The sequence below is a fragment of the Ochotona curzoniae genome, unplaced genomic scaffold (genome assembly GCF_017591425.1).
Source record: "Ochotona curzoniae isolate NIBS_2020 unplaced genomic scaffold, NIBS_Ocur_1.0 contig_3432, whole genome shotgun sequence".
In the NCBI taxonomy this organism is placed as follows: domain Eukaryota; kingdom Metazoa; phylum Chordata; class Mammalia; order Lagomorpha; family Ochotonidae; genus Ochotona; species Ochotona curzoniae.
In genome coordinates, this window is record NW_024465859.1 from 13,863,223 (window position 1) to 13,876,336 (window position 13,114).

At 46.7% G+C, this 13,114-nt stretch overlaps 1 protein-coding gene across 4 annotated transcripts in view; it reads left to right on the forward strand.

Annotated features, from left to right (window-relative positions):
• PRR5L (proline rich 5 like) overlaps positions 1-13,114 on the forward strand; it is a 73,383-nt gene that overhangs the window by 15,960 nt on the left and 44,309 nt on the right. For all 4 annotated transcript variants that reach the window (XM_040980117.1, XM_040980120.1, XM_040980119.1 and 1 more), the window contains exons 2-3: positions 5,601-5,888; positions 7,312-7,392. In XM_040980117.1, coding sequence (XP_040836051.1) covers positions 5,725-5,888; positions 7,312-7,392 — 245 coding nt within the window. In that variant the 5' untranslated portion in view covers positions 5,601-5,724. The remainder of the gene's footprint in view (positions 1-5,600; positions 5,889-7,311; positions 7,393-13,114) is intronic.

Below are 13,114 nucleotides of genomic sequence, written 5' to 3' on the forward strand. Positions count from 1 at the left end.
GATAGAATTGTAGGCTCCTGTCTTCAGCCTAGCCCAGGCCCAGTCATTTTTTGAGAGTGAACTAGAAGATGGAAGTTTTGTCTCTTGGTCCCTCGCTCTCTCTCTGTAACCTTGTATTTCAAGTAAATAAGCAAATAAACATTTAAAAGGGAAAAGGCTGAGATCTGGATCCCTAAGAGACATGTCAGTGGCATCAACTATAAGTCAAGGGCAGACTATGTGAAGGTTCTGTGAGAAGGTGGCCCTCTGTATACTAAGCAGGGAGGTCTCAAGAGAAATCAAACCTTCCAACCCCAAATCTTGGACATGCATTCTGCAGAACTGTGAGAAAATAAACTCTTGTAGCAGAGACTCAGGCTGTGGTGTCATGTTAGGGCATCTTCAAGGAACAGGGGTTAGTGGTGGCACCAATAAAAAGAGGCGCTATGTAGCATATGTAGCATCTATCAGGCACTCATTGAGGATAGACAGTTATCAGCTGCATTTGTTTTTGTTACTAAGCCTACTATGCTAAGTCACCTTCCCAGGGTGCCAATGGAGGTGATACCAGCCCAGCTCCTAGTCCTTTTCCTGCAATCAAAACTGAAGCACCTAGATAGTTCCAGGAGCCATGTCAAGTGCTTCGCAGAAAATCTCTCAGGTTGTCACGTCGCATCTCTCCTTAGTGATGTTCTATTCCTTCTTTTCAGACTTGGAAACTGTAGTTCAGAGTCTATCAAAACTGCACGGAAAATGTATTAGTTCTGTGTGGCCACAATAACAAATTGAATAATCTCTGTGGCTTTCACTTAAAATGACAGAAACGTATTCATACAGGTTTGGAGCCAAGGTTTGGACATGGCTGTCCTCCCTCCAGAGGCTCCAGGAGACCGTGTGTTTTCTCCTCTCTGAGCTTCTGGTGGCTTCGGATGGTGGCTGGCCTCTGCTCTATCTTCACATCCCTTCTCCTCCATGTGTGGCTGTATCTCCTCTCTGTGTCTGATCTTCTGCATCTCCTTTATTTATTTTTCTAAAATAAAAGATTTATTTATTTGAGAAGCAGAGTTATGCAGGAGATGGAGGGAGGTATTTCATCCATTGGTTTACTCTGTAAATGGCCACATTGGAGCTGGGAGCAAGGTGACAGGAGCTTCTGAATCTTTCATGAGGATGCAGTGGGCCCAAGCATGTGGACTATCTCCCACTGCTCTCCCAGTTGCATTAGCAGGGAGAGGGATCGTAAGTGGAGCAGGCAAGACTCAAACTGCCCATATGGGCTGCTGGTACTGGAAGTGGCAGCTTTATTCACTAAGGCATGGCTGTGGACCCTGCATCTTCCTAATAATGATCTACAGGGTTGCCACCTGGACCCTGAACTTCATCACATCTTTTTTTTTCTGTCTGCCATAGTGAGTGAATGACAGAGTTATGGTTGATGCCAGGGTTGAGTGCAGCCTCAGTGGGGCAGACACATGGCTCCTCACCCGTGAAAGCTGTGAGCTTTGTGATCCTGGACTCCTTTTTTGCTCTGCTGTTTATGAACTGGGGGGGGGGGGGGGGGTGGGGGTACGAGTCACAGAGCAAGGCTGGCTAAGGATTACTGGGCCCTTAAACCCAGCTGTTCTCCTTTTGAGACTAAACCCTTAATTGGCATAGTTAAGTTGCCATCACAAATGCTAAGGTAGGTCATAATATAATGACATGGAAAGATAGCCATGAAGTGCTATTAAAAGGAAAAGAACAATTGAAGCATGATGTGTGTGAGAACATGCTTGTGGCTATTCAAAGTTAAAGGAATATTCAATTCCTGAAGTTGCACTTGCCACATTTCAAGTGCTCCACGGTCACACATGGGCCTGTAACCGTCAGGACAGCACACACACAACTCCAACACCTCTGCCGGAAACAGCGGAGGTCTTACACATGGCATGTTATAGACGTATGTGGGTATTCACATGCAATATAATATGTAAGCAAATGGGCAGATAGAAAAACAGGAGTAAGGGATTTTCTGTATTGAAGAAGCACTTGGGCAGTGCCAGCTATCTGCCAGGTACTGTTTTAAGTGCTTTGTAAATATTTAGTTATTTAATCCTCCTCCAAGCCAGAGGTCATGGAGTTCACGTGCTGCTTTCCTGTGGGAGGCAATCCAGCCCCAGAGAGGGCAAGTCTCTTTCCTGAGGCCACACAGCAAGTGAAGGCTAGACGACTCTCTAAGATCCTCTGTGCTGTCTTCCTTTGGGTTTTTCTCTCCCTGCTCCTCTAGCCCCATCTGATATAGTCATAGAGTTCCTTGAGGGAGACTGATCTGTCTCAGAACCACGAAATTTAACATGAGCTCTTTGGACTGATACTCCTGACTGACATGATCACTTCCAGTGGGGGTTTTTGGTTGAGTTTCATAGCATGGCTGAGTGGGGATGGGCTGGGGAGCTGGGTGATCCCAACCGTGCTCAGGGATTTGCATTTAACTGTATGCCTTACCTCTACTTGTGGCAGAGGAGCTGGCACCATGCTGGGCAGGTGTTTGGTGCCTGGTTAAGTCTCCTTTTCCCCATGTCTTTACCTGAAGCAGTGACTTTAGGCTTAGGGATTGAGGCATGGTGAAGAGTGTGTGCCTGTTTCCATGGAGTTTGCAGAATGGCCTTGGTGTGGACTGGTGAACTTTCTAGATCAGGTGTCTAGTAATCTGACTTCTACCGTGGTCACCTTAGACAAGTTTCCTTGCTCCTTTGCTGCCTCCCCCCACCTTTTTTGTTTTTTTTAAAGATTTGATTTGTTTATTTGAAAGGGGGGGTTTAAAGGGGGAGAGAGAGAGAGCGATATCTTCCATCTGCTTGTCTGCTTGTTTACCGCCCAAATGGCCACATGGGACAGAGCAAACCTAGGCTAAATCCAGGAGCCAGGAGCTTCACTTGGGTCCCCCATATGGATGCAAAAGTCTACACACTCGGGTTATCTTTGGCTGCTTTCCTAGGCTCATCCACAGGGAGCTGGATAGGAAGTAGAGCAGCTCGAACTCAGGTCGGCACCCACATGAGATGCTGCTGCTGCAGACAGCAGCACTGTGATGGCCTCTTGGTTGTGCTTTCATCCTCCGTGTATAGGACCTGTCTGCTTCTCTGCTTCATCACACATGGGGCAGAACCAGCCTGTGTCTGAGACAGCAGTGCTGCGGCAGGTGGATACAGCACTTGTCACTTTTTCCATGAAGTCACTTTGGTCAGCAGTCCCTCACTGTGGGGGATCTGGGGAGGGTCACCAGAATACAACAGAGGCTTCACATCCAGCCAGCCTCACCTGTCAGCGTCTGGGAAGGGCAGATCTGCGAGGTGAGACAGGAGAGGCCACTTCTTGCTTGTGTGCGACTCTGCAGTTTAATGCCACGGGAGCTGCAGGTAGCCACTTTTGGCTTGAAACTTACCCTTCCTGAAGAGAAGGTGTGTGTGTGTGTGTGTGTGTGTGTGTGTGTGTGTGTGTGTGTGTGTGTGTGTGTGTGTGTGTGTGTATGGGCTCCCCATGTGCCTTGCAGGGAAAAAGGCACCCCTGTGTTGGGGTAGGTGTCACAGGCTGAGACATGGGTGGGGACAGGAGTTGCCTGAGAGCCTCAGGATGTCACAGCCTCCTGGGGCCATGGGTTTTTTTCGTCAGGGAGGCAGGAGGCCAGGGCCTGGAACAGGCGTTTCTGCTCCCTTGTCTGCCTCCCTGGACTGGTGCCACGGGGTGGGAGGCAGCTCCGTCTCTTCAAGTTTAAGATCCTCATAAAAGGCGTTCATATCCTGTAATTACCTAGATGAGCAGTACTTAGTAGGCACATGTAAAGAAGAGGAGCGAAACGAGTCCTGCTGTAATGGGGTGATCTTTTCTGGGCCAATTCAAGGCTTCCGAAGGGGAATCTGCGGTTTCAGTTCTTCTCTACCGCTTCCGCTGATCTGCATAGACCTTTCCAGATTCTGAGGCACTTTGGGAAGTTGTTGAGACTCTCTTTGAAAGTTAGGCCTGTTGTGACTTCCCCCGCTTTAATTGGGGTCCGTTTCAGTAACTATTGGCTTCTTCTGAGGATTGGGCAGACAGGGAGCAAGAAAATGGCCCAGGGTCTGTCTTCCTTTAAAAAACAATGAAGAGGCAAGCCATTTCATCTCTGGCACCTAGTATTATCTAATTCATTGCCACTGTAACTGTTGTTCACAGTTGGCTGCTGGCACCTCCCACACCCCCGTGGACTGCCGCAGTGCCTCTGCCAAAGCCCAGGTCCTCTTCCTGCCACAGCAGTGAGTTTAGTTTGGAACTGGCACCATTCTTCCTCCTCCTTCAAATGCAACAACTGATGTTGCCAAGCTGTTTTCCCTTCCCACCTGTCCCGGGGCCTTTATGGCTGGAGTATCTCTTATTTTACCATTAGTTTCAGGGATGTAGGAGAGTTCACTGGGGGGAGAGGTGGCAGCAAGAAACTTTCTGGCTTAAACCTTGTGAACTGTTCAGAAGTGACGATAGCCTTGGAGGTATTTCTTTCCATCCTTCTGTCTGTTGAGCTCCAGAGCTCGTGAGAAGTTAATCATTCAGATTTTATGTTCAGTAAAGAACAGGAGGCTGAGATCCCAGGTCTAAAGGAGCCAAGGTGAGAAAGGGCATGCTGCTCAGCATGCCATTCTGCTGAGCATGCCGCCGAAGCACATCTCAGCTCTGGCCAGCTCTGTGGTGTTGGGGTTGTGAGCGGCTGAGAGCTTTTGACTCAGTATGTCCCAAGTCACACACCTTGGGAGTGGCCAGGTTAAGGTTTGAACCCAGGTTCACCCCAAAGCGAATGCCTAAACCACAAAGCCATAAAGTCTCTTATGACCACGCCAAGGGGTGGTATCCTTGAACTTGGATTTAGATAAGCAGAGAAAAAAGGGAAGAGAATTCTGGGTAAAAGGAACAATCAGTATGATCAAGAGCGTGGGAAAGGAGTAAGAATGGCCTGGAATAGGCCTGTAGGTTGAAGCACATGGGGTATGCCATGGTCTCCAGAGCTGTGATTGTATCTCCCAGTGCTGCAGCAAGGACCTGGTGCCATGGTAGATGCACAATAAATGCATGATGCATGAATGAAGACAAACATACAGTCATCTTCTCCAGAGCCTCTGAGTCCAGCTAGAAGGACTTAGAAATTTACTGGTTAATCAATAGTGCACACTTGGCAACTGTTGGAATGAATGAAGGAATGGGAGGTAAGGAAATAAGGAGGTACTGCCCAGTAAAGGGCAACTGAGGCCCTAGGACAACGGAGGAAGGGCACATCATGGAAGCTTTTCAGAGCCAGGACAAGGAGCTCTTGTCTCTCGACATCTTTAAAAAGCCATCTATTAAAGCACAATCTTGTGGGCTGCAGAAACCCAGCTGGTGCCCAAAGCAACCAGAATCAAACACAGCTAGGGGTGGCTTTTCCATAGCACTGGCTTCCACCTGGCCCTGCTGTCAGTCTCTTCCCTCTCTGAGGCAACTACCCTTTAACAACTAGAAAGAGAGCTGTAATAACTTGTGAATGGGAGGATGAGTGGTGGGAAACTCCCAGCCAACTCTTCCAGGGTGTGGGTTCTTCAGCCCAGGGGTTTTTAATCAAGGCTGCCTTCTGTTTTCAGGTGTTGGCTGAGTTAGAGGTCTCAGCAACGTGCCCGAGGCCCAGCAGGCATCCCTAGAAGTGCTTCCCCTGGGCAGCTGGAAGCTTCTCATCTTACAGGTGAAGCTGAAACTTCCCCTGGACTTATGACCCGTGGCTTCGCTCCCAGCTTGCCTGTCGAGTTCCACAAGATGGGCTCCTTCCGCAGGCCCAGACCACGCTTCATGAGCTCCCCGGTGCTCAGCGACCTGCCTCGATTCCAGGCCACCCGGCAAGCTTTGCAGCTGAGCTCCAACTCAGCTTGGAACAGGTAAAGGAGGTGACAAGTATGAGGTGGAGGGCTGTGAAGGCCAGAGCAGGGTCGGGCAACATTTATGGCCTGGCTGGCCTTCTGCCACTGTGGCATTTCTGTTCTGGAATGTCATTACAGGGCAAAGGGTCAAAAAGGCAATTTCCTTATATCCAACATAACTGCTACCTTCCTCCATTCCAGAAGCCAGGACACAAGCTCCTCTCCCCCACTTCCCACCAAGAGCCTCTGTCGTATCAGAGGCAGTTAGCCAGCCATTGACAGTTAGATTGGAATTTAGGGTTAATGTTCATACTTATTAGTCACATCCCAGGCTATCAGAATATTCAAACTGAAGGTCATATATGATGACCCTAAAGAAAGTTTATGGGAAATCTGTCTGATGAAAAACACTGTCTGGATTTCAAAGTCATTTGACACCAAGAATAAGCTCAGCTGAAGTATCCTTGTGTGTCTTTTCTGGCCAAATGTATAGAAATGACTTTATATGTATCTGTGGAAAGCTGAATGAATGACATCAAGCAGAAACTATCAATACCTGTGAACCACAGGTGTGTGGGAGAGGAGCTGAGAACTTCTGTTAACTTTTGTAAACGTCTGGTGGAGCCTATAACCAAGCCTTGTGCACTCACTGTATCTTGGACTCTTGTGGCCACTTTTCAAAAGTGTGTAGACCCCCTTGGATCCTTCCTTCCAAGATTACTGAATTCTCTGTGACTTTGGACATTATTGGAGTTTTCCAACGAATGGAACAGATAAAGATGGGGCTGGAAAGGGAGCTCTGAAATGTTTGGGTGTTCGGCGTGCCTTTGTGCTTTAAAGCCCCAGGACCCTTGGAATGGACAGAATTGTAGTCAGCTTCTTTGCTGTCCTATCATGCTGATGCCCCTGAGAATCCAAGGTCCTAATTGGCCCACAGGGGAGGGAGCCTACACACTGCACAAGTGAGAGAATGGAAGGGGCCATACAAGTTCGCCCACAGAAAATTCTTCCAAGGAAAGTGTTAATGGGATTACCATTTTGCATTGGCCCAGCAAGTTGAAGACAGTGGTCTTGTAGGTGTGAGAGTCCTCAGCCCTTGTCAGCTCTCACCTGCTTGCAATATGTTCCATTATTGGTCTCTTCCAGACCCTGAGGTTCTGACACCCTGATTTCGCTAGGGCAGCTCCCACTGCCTGCTCTGTACTGGTGTCAATAGGGCTGCTAGTGAGCCAGAGAGGAAATAGATACTACTTTGGAGTTCTTTAGTCTTAAGACTTCTATCCCCTCCGAAGCCTCTGAGAAGGAAATGGCAGATCCACTGATGGACAACACGGCCATGTCGGTGTTGTGGGTTTTCCATCTCCCTTGATTCCTGAGCTGTTTGCTGATGTGGCCCCAGAAGTTCAAGTCTCTAACCTTGAGTTGTTTGATTTCTTTGCAGTGTCCAGACTGCAGTGATCAATGTTTTCAAAGGGGGCGGTTTGCAAAGCAACGAGCTCTATGCACTGAATGAAAGCATCAGGTATGTGGAAAATCTGGAGCCATTTCCCCCTGTGGGCCTGAATGAGAATGGATAGGACCACACCACCAGAAACCTTTTGCTGTATTCTTGCCCAGTTTCTTTGAATTTGTTCATTATCCTTCTTACTTCTGACTCTTGGCCCAAGGATGGCTTACCTATTTGTCATGTGATGAGGAGTGAGGGCAGAGGGTTGATGCAGAGTGGCTGCATTTATTCTTTGAATACTTCTTGTGCTCTGATGAATGATGTTGCTTACTAGTTGGAATGGGACTACTTGGGATTTATTGCTATTCTTCCTGTTCATGAAGGACTTCCCAACAAGTATCAGAATGCCTCCCTGTTGGCCAGATCCTAAGAGAGCCAACAGGGAACAAAGACAAATGAAGATTCTGCTCTCCTGGCATGCATTTATTTTCAGTTTAGGTGATAATCATTATGCAACTGATCATGCATATAGAATGTAACAGTGAGGCTGCTACAACCTCGCTCTTGTGATGTTGTAGCAACTGATATAATGAATGCCCAAATTAGCATGACTTGATCTTGTCAAGGAAGGCAGGTTCAGCGGGTATGTTGTCACTGAAGACTCAGTGGGAATTAGCTGAGTGAAGAGGGATTCTGGTGACAGAACCTGCAAGTGCATAGGTCCTGTGGTTGCCATGGCAAGAAACTGGAAGAAGGTGCATGTGCACAGGGCACTGACAAGTGTGTTGTATGGTGGGGAGTTTGTGTTTGGGCTCAGAGAACTGGGGTCTCCTAGGAATAGGAGGCTGAGCCATCAGGTCTTCTGATGCCTTGGCATTATCTCTGTCTGGAGTTTTATCGAAGTCACAAACCCAGCCCTGGAGTGGGCAGAACAATAAACAAGGCCATCATTCAAGTCCTGTTTACATTTAGTTAAGGTCTGTGTTAAGGGTCTTTGGGAGGCTTTAAGACCTCTGCTTTCATTAAAAGCTTTGGAGCTCATAAATATACAGGGTTGTGTTAAATATCTACCCATGTGCTTGAATTTTGCATCGTAAGCACAGAAATGTGGAAACAGACAAAAAAGGTCATCTAGTGCATGACCTCATTTCACAGAGGAGGAAACAGGCCCCAAGGAGCTGAATGATAGCAAAGAGGGACCAGCTGATCCCCGAATTCTACGAGTTCTATTTCTACTCCAAGAACCATCTGGGCCTTTCCATGCGGGTTTTCAGCTCACAATAGAAGTATAAATAAATAAAACAGTGACTCAGGAATGTGCTAATTGTTCCTCCCTTTAGGTAACTCTGATCCTGAAATTGTACTTAAAAGCTCTGTTTGTGGGCAGCCAGGAAAAGTACAGGCCCAGCCTTGTGTTTATGCCGGCCCTGTTAGCCTGGGGGCTGCTGCCTCAGAAGCTTGCAGGTGCCAGGTCGGTTTTCTAAGCGGATAAAGCTGGACTGGGTGCATGGGAATGAGGTGCCACCCTCTGCTGCAAGGCGAGACCTGAGAGCAGGCCACCAGGCACAGGTCCTAAGACATACCATGTTATTCTTCAAGAAGAACCGGAAGGAGAGATTTTTATTTGACATTTCCTGATTTTGAACGTTGGCAGACACTCCGAATTTCACCAAACATTGATGCAGGCCAAACAAAACACATCTGTGGAGCGAATCAGCTGTAGCATGCCTAGGGGAGGCACGGTCGGGGACTGAGGGTGGGGGTATAGAATCTCAGATGACTCCAGCTTCCTTTCTTGTTCATCCCTCCTCACTATAACATAGTTCACACATGAGAAAACTGGAGAAGACAAACTAGATTACCTGCCCAAGGTCACACAACTCAACAGTGGAATCAGGATTTGAACTCCGATCTTAGACACCCTCTGTTGTCCGCTCTGTCAACCATGAGAAATACCATAGACTAGAGAAGTGAAACCTCACTGCTCTGGAGGTTGCCAAGTCCAAAGTCAAGGCACCAACCAATACCCTGGTGAGGGCACTTGTAGGTGGCCGCCATCTCATTGTGTGCTCACATGGCCTCTTTGTGTAAATGAGAGACAAAAGGAGCAAGCTCTCTGTGGTCCTTTCTCCTAAGGACATCATGAAGGCCCCACCTTCAGGCCTCATCTAACTGCAGTCATCTCTCAGAGTCTCCATCTCCAAATACCATCAGTCAGGGATTGGATTTTGACATATGAATTTGGAGGAATATAGAACAGCACCCTGTCCTACACAATACTGCACACAATGCTGAGTCAGGCAGAAGACTCACGTGGGAGGAGAGCTGATGGCCCCTGGTCTTTCTGTGGTTGTTCCTCTCTTCCTGTGTTCTGTAATTACTCACACATCTCAAGAGAAGGCTGCCATTGGATGTTTCTCTCTGGAGTGATTCTCAGAATGGTAGGAAACATCTGTGATTGAGTTTTTTTTTTTAAGATTCTTTTATTCTTATTGGAAAGGCAGATTTACAGAGAGAAGGAGAAATAAAAAGAGATATTTTATCCACTGGTTCACTCTACAAGTGGCCACAATGGCTGGAGCTGAACCAATCTGAAACCAGGAGCCAGGTACCTCCTTCTGGTCTCCCAGTGGGGGTAAGGTCCCAAGGCTTTGGAGCATCCTCTACTGTGCCCTTATGGGATCCAGGTGTGTGCAAGGTGAATGTTTAGACACTGAGCCATCGTGCCAGACCCCATGGTTGAGTTTGAAGCTGTTTACTTCAAGAAGGGTACAGCCCAGAATAAACCAAAGTTGTCAGGTTTGGGAACACATGTTTCTGTGCCTTCTATCATCTGCGCTCTTTATCTGGGTGAGAGTGGAGACGGTTTTTCCCATTACTGAGACTCAGATATAACTGAGAATGAGAAAGACATTCCAGGCATCTATATGATTGGTATGGAATGGCAATAACACAGGTGGTGGTTTAATTTGCTGGACCACGATTTTGAACTCTCATTCTCATTTTTTTCTATCAGTTATGTCAGTACCAGTATGTGTCAAAAGTTCTGTGCCAGGTTCAATAGAATTGATGTAATAGGGCAGGATCTGTGTGCAAGGAGGCGGGATCAAAATGACTCCCAATGTAACCATGGCCAAAGTACCTCATTTCCCTGTTTTTCCTTTATGTCATGGGGATAATTATAATGGCACCAGCCCTATGTGATTGGGAAGATTGAGATAATGTTGAAGTGTCCTTGATATAGGAGCAGGTACATAATAAATGTTAGCCATTATTCTTCTTCTTATTGTGAACACTTCAGAATAATAAAGTGATAAATGATGGGCGAGCCCCACGCATGAGAACACAGGACACTGTGATGAATTTCTCCATACTCCGTACCATATAAAGATGTCTTCACAGTTTAGATGAGGTGAGCTTGCTTTGAACTAGAGTGTTTGGAATTCAAGTTGAGGTGAGGCTGAGTTCCTAAAAGAGAAGACAGCTGTTTGAACTTTTTGCAGAGAAAAGAGCAAGAAGAAATGACTTTCCCAGCTCTTCATTTTATTCAAGCCAAGTGGCAGTGAACTTCTTGGTGCATTATCCGTGTCTGATGGCAAAGCCTACATCTGCTTCCCCGGTGTATCACCCCAGACCGGCCTGGCTAGCTCTCTCCTTACAGAGTTTGTATGCATCTGAGAAATATTAATTTATCCAAAGATGATCTAATGCCAAAGATGACCAGGGAAGTACATGTTTATTACAGGTTAGCCCCTTCTTCTAAGGTGTGTCATTGATATAATCTAACTTTTAGCCAATAGACTTTCAAGTAGCTGTGAAGAAAAACTTTGAATTGATGATGGTCAGGTTTTAAAACATGGTATTGGATTCAGAGACAGATGTCTCTATACTTACAGAATAAGTGCATCAGAAACGTCCAACCTTGATATATCAACCAATTGTCTTTGAATAAAAGTCAAAGCATGTGGTCTGTCAATATGAAAACCATAAATCAGAATATTTTCCACTGATACTGCTTTAGAGAAAAAAGATCTTCTATGCTCTTCCTAAGGCAAACAAATGACCTTTCAAAGAGGATATTTTCTGGCTAACTCCCCAGTCATCACAGTCTGCGATTCTGGTGTCTCTGGATTCTTTCTTAGTTTGGATGGATCTTGGATGCCTTCTTGTTTGGGTTCTCTGTGGGGCAATGAGGTGGTTTTGCTGCTCCTGATCTGTCCCTGCTCCTGGTGAGACTGGCTGAAGTTGGCAGTGGGGACAAGACTAGGTTAAAGGTTAGATTTTATTCGTCTTGCAAGAATTAGTGGCTAAGCTCTTTGACCTAGGAGCATATTGTTCATGAACACTGTTCATTAACCTATTCCAAGAATGTTTTGTGACCAGGAGGAGCTCAAAGAGTGTGAATGTGCGGGGGACGCAGGGAAGGAAAAGGTTTATATTGATAAGTTCTTATGAGAACCTATGCAAGTAGCTGCTTAACAAAGCTATCTTTTTGATTGGCAAGTGTGTGTATGCACGCGTATGTGTGTGTATATAGAAAGAAAGGTCATGGTTGTCTTATTTGTTTATTAAAGGAAAGTTTGTGGCATGCTCTGTCTTATCCTGGACCACCTTGCAGCTGGTGGTCCTTCCTGGGGGAAGCTTGTTTGGTGGGACAATGGCAGAATACTGCTGGCACTGTGTGGAGGTCAGGTATACACTTAGGCTGCTGAGAAAATGATGCCTGCGTTGACATCTGAAGGAGGAGCAAGCAGAGAATAAGCAGAAAAGGCCACTGAGAGTGTAACATTGTGGCCATGAACCACTCTATGCCCTCCGGCTCCCTAGGTTTATTTCTCTGCCAAAATAAATGCTCAGTAAAGAGGTTTCTGGAAGCCAGAAATGAGTGATCTGCAGTTGTCCTGAGGCAGGAAACACCCATTTTTCCCCTTTCCCTCTAACCTCCCCCCCCCCGCTTCTGTTCTTGGCAGGGAGGTGGCAGAGTGAAGGAAACCTCAGAAACTGAAGTGAAACAAAAGGTTCCAAGAATTGTGTGTGATCAGATAGATCTGAGTTGGAATGCGTTCCTTCTGACTCAGTTGGCACCTGAATCCAGCAGGGAAACCCAGCTCCGATTTGTCCAACTCCCTCAGTGTGTTGACTGTTGTGGATCCCACAGCTGGGGGAAGAGTCATACAGAAGGGAGGACAGCCTGGAGCTCGCTGATAGGCTATCAGAGTAGCCCTACATATGGTGGAATCCCATGAGATAACCATTATACATGCAGCAGCTCTCCATGTAGTTTGTGCCTGTGTCTGTTGAGTGTTTTATGTAAGTAAGCAACTTGTAAAACGTGCCACACCGCTATAAGACAGCTCCCATTTGTCTGAGGGATGAAGACATGCACAGAGAGAGGTGGAATAAAGGTGGATAGTCACCTCGTTTGACCATCTCTGAGTTGAGATTTGAACCCTAGACTCCTGTGTTTGTAAACTTTTTGTGTGCAGGCTGCAAGAGACACACACAGAGCTGGTTTTGTGTGAATTTGGGTTCAACTTCCGTGGGCACAGGTTTGCTGGAAGATTATGGGGATAGAAGCACTGTTCTCTGAAGACTGTACTTTGGGGGAAATTAACCTGAGATCTTATTTTTGAGGGCACAGATGTTTCTGCCTGAATATGTGTTAGTGCCTTATACCTGCTCTGGTTCTCAACTATGGTTGAGAATTGACCTGGAAGGAAGCAAGGGTCATTTGAGGAAAGTGAATAGACACTGAAATAGGGCTTGGCCCTATGTGGTGTTTGGTCAAAATGCTGTT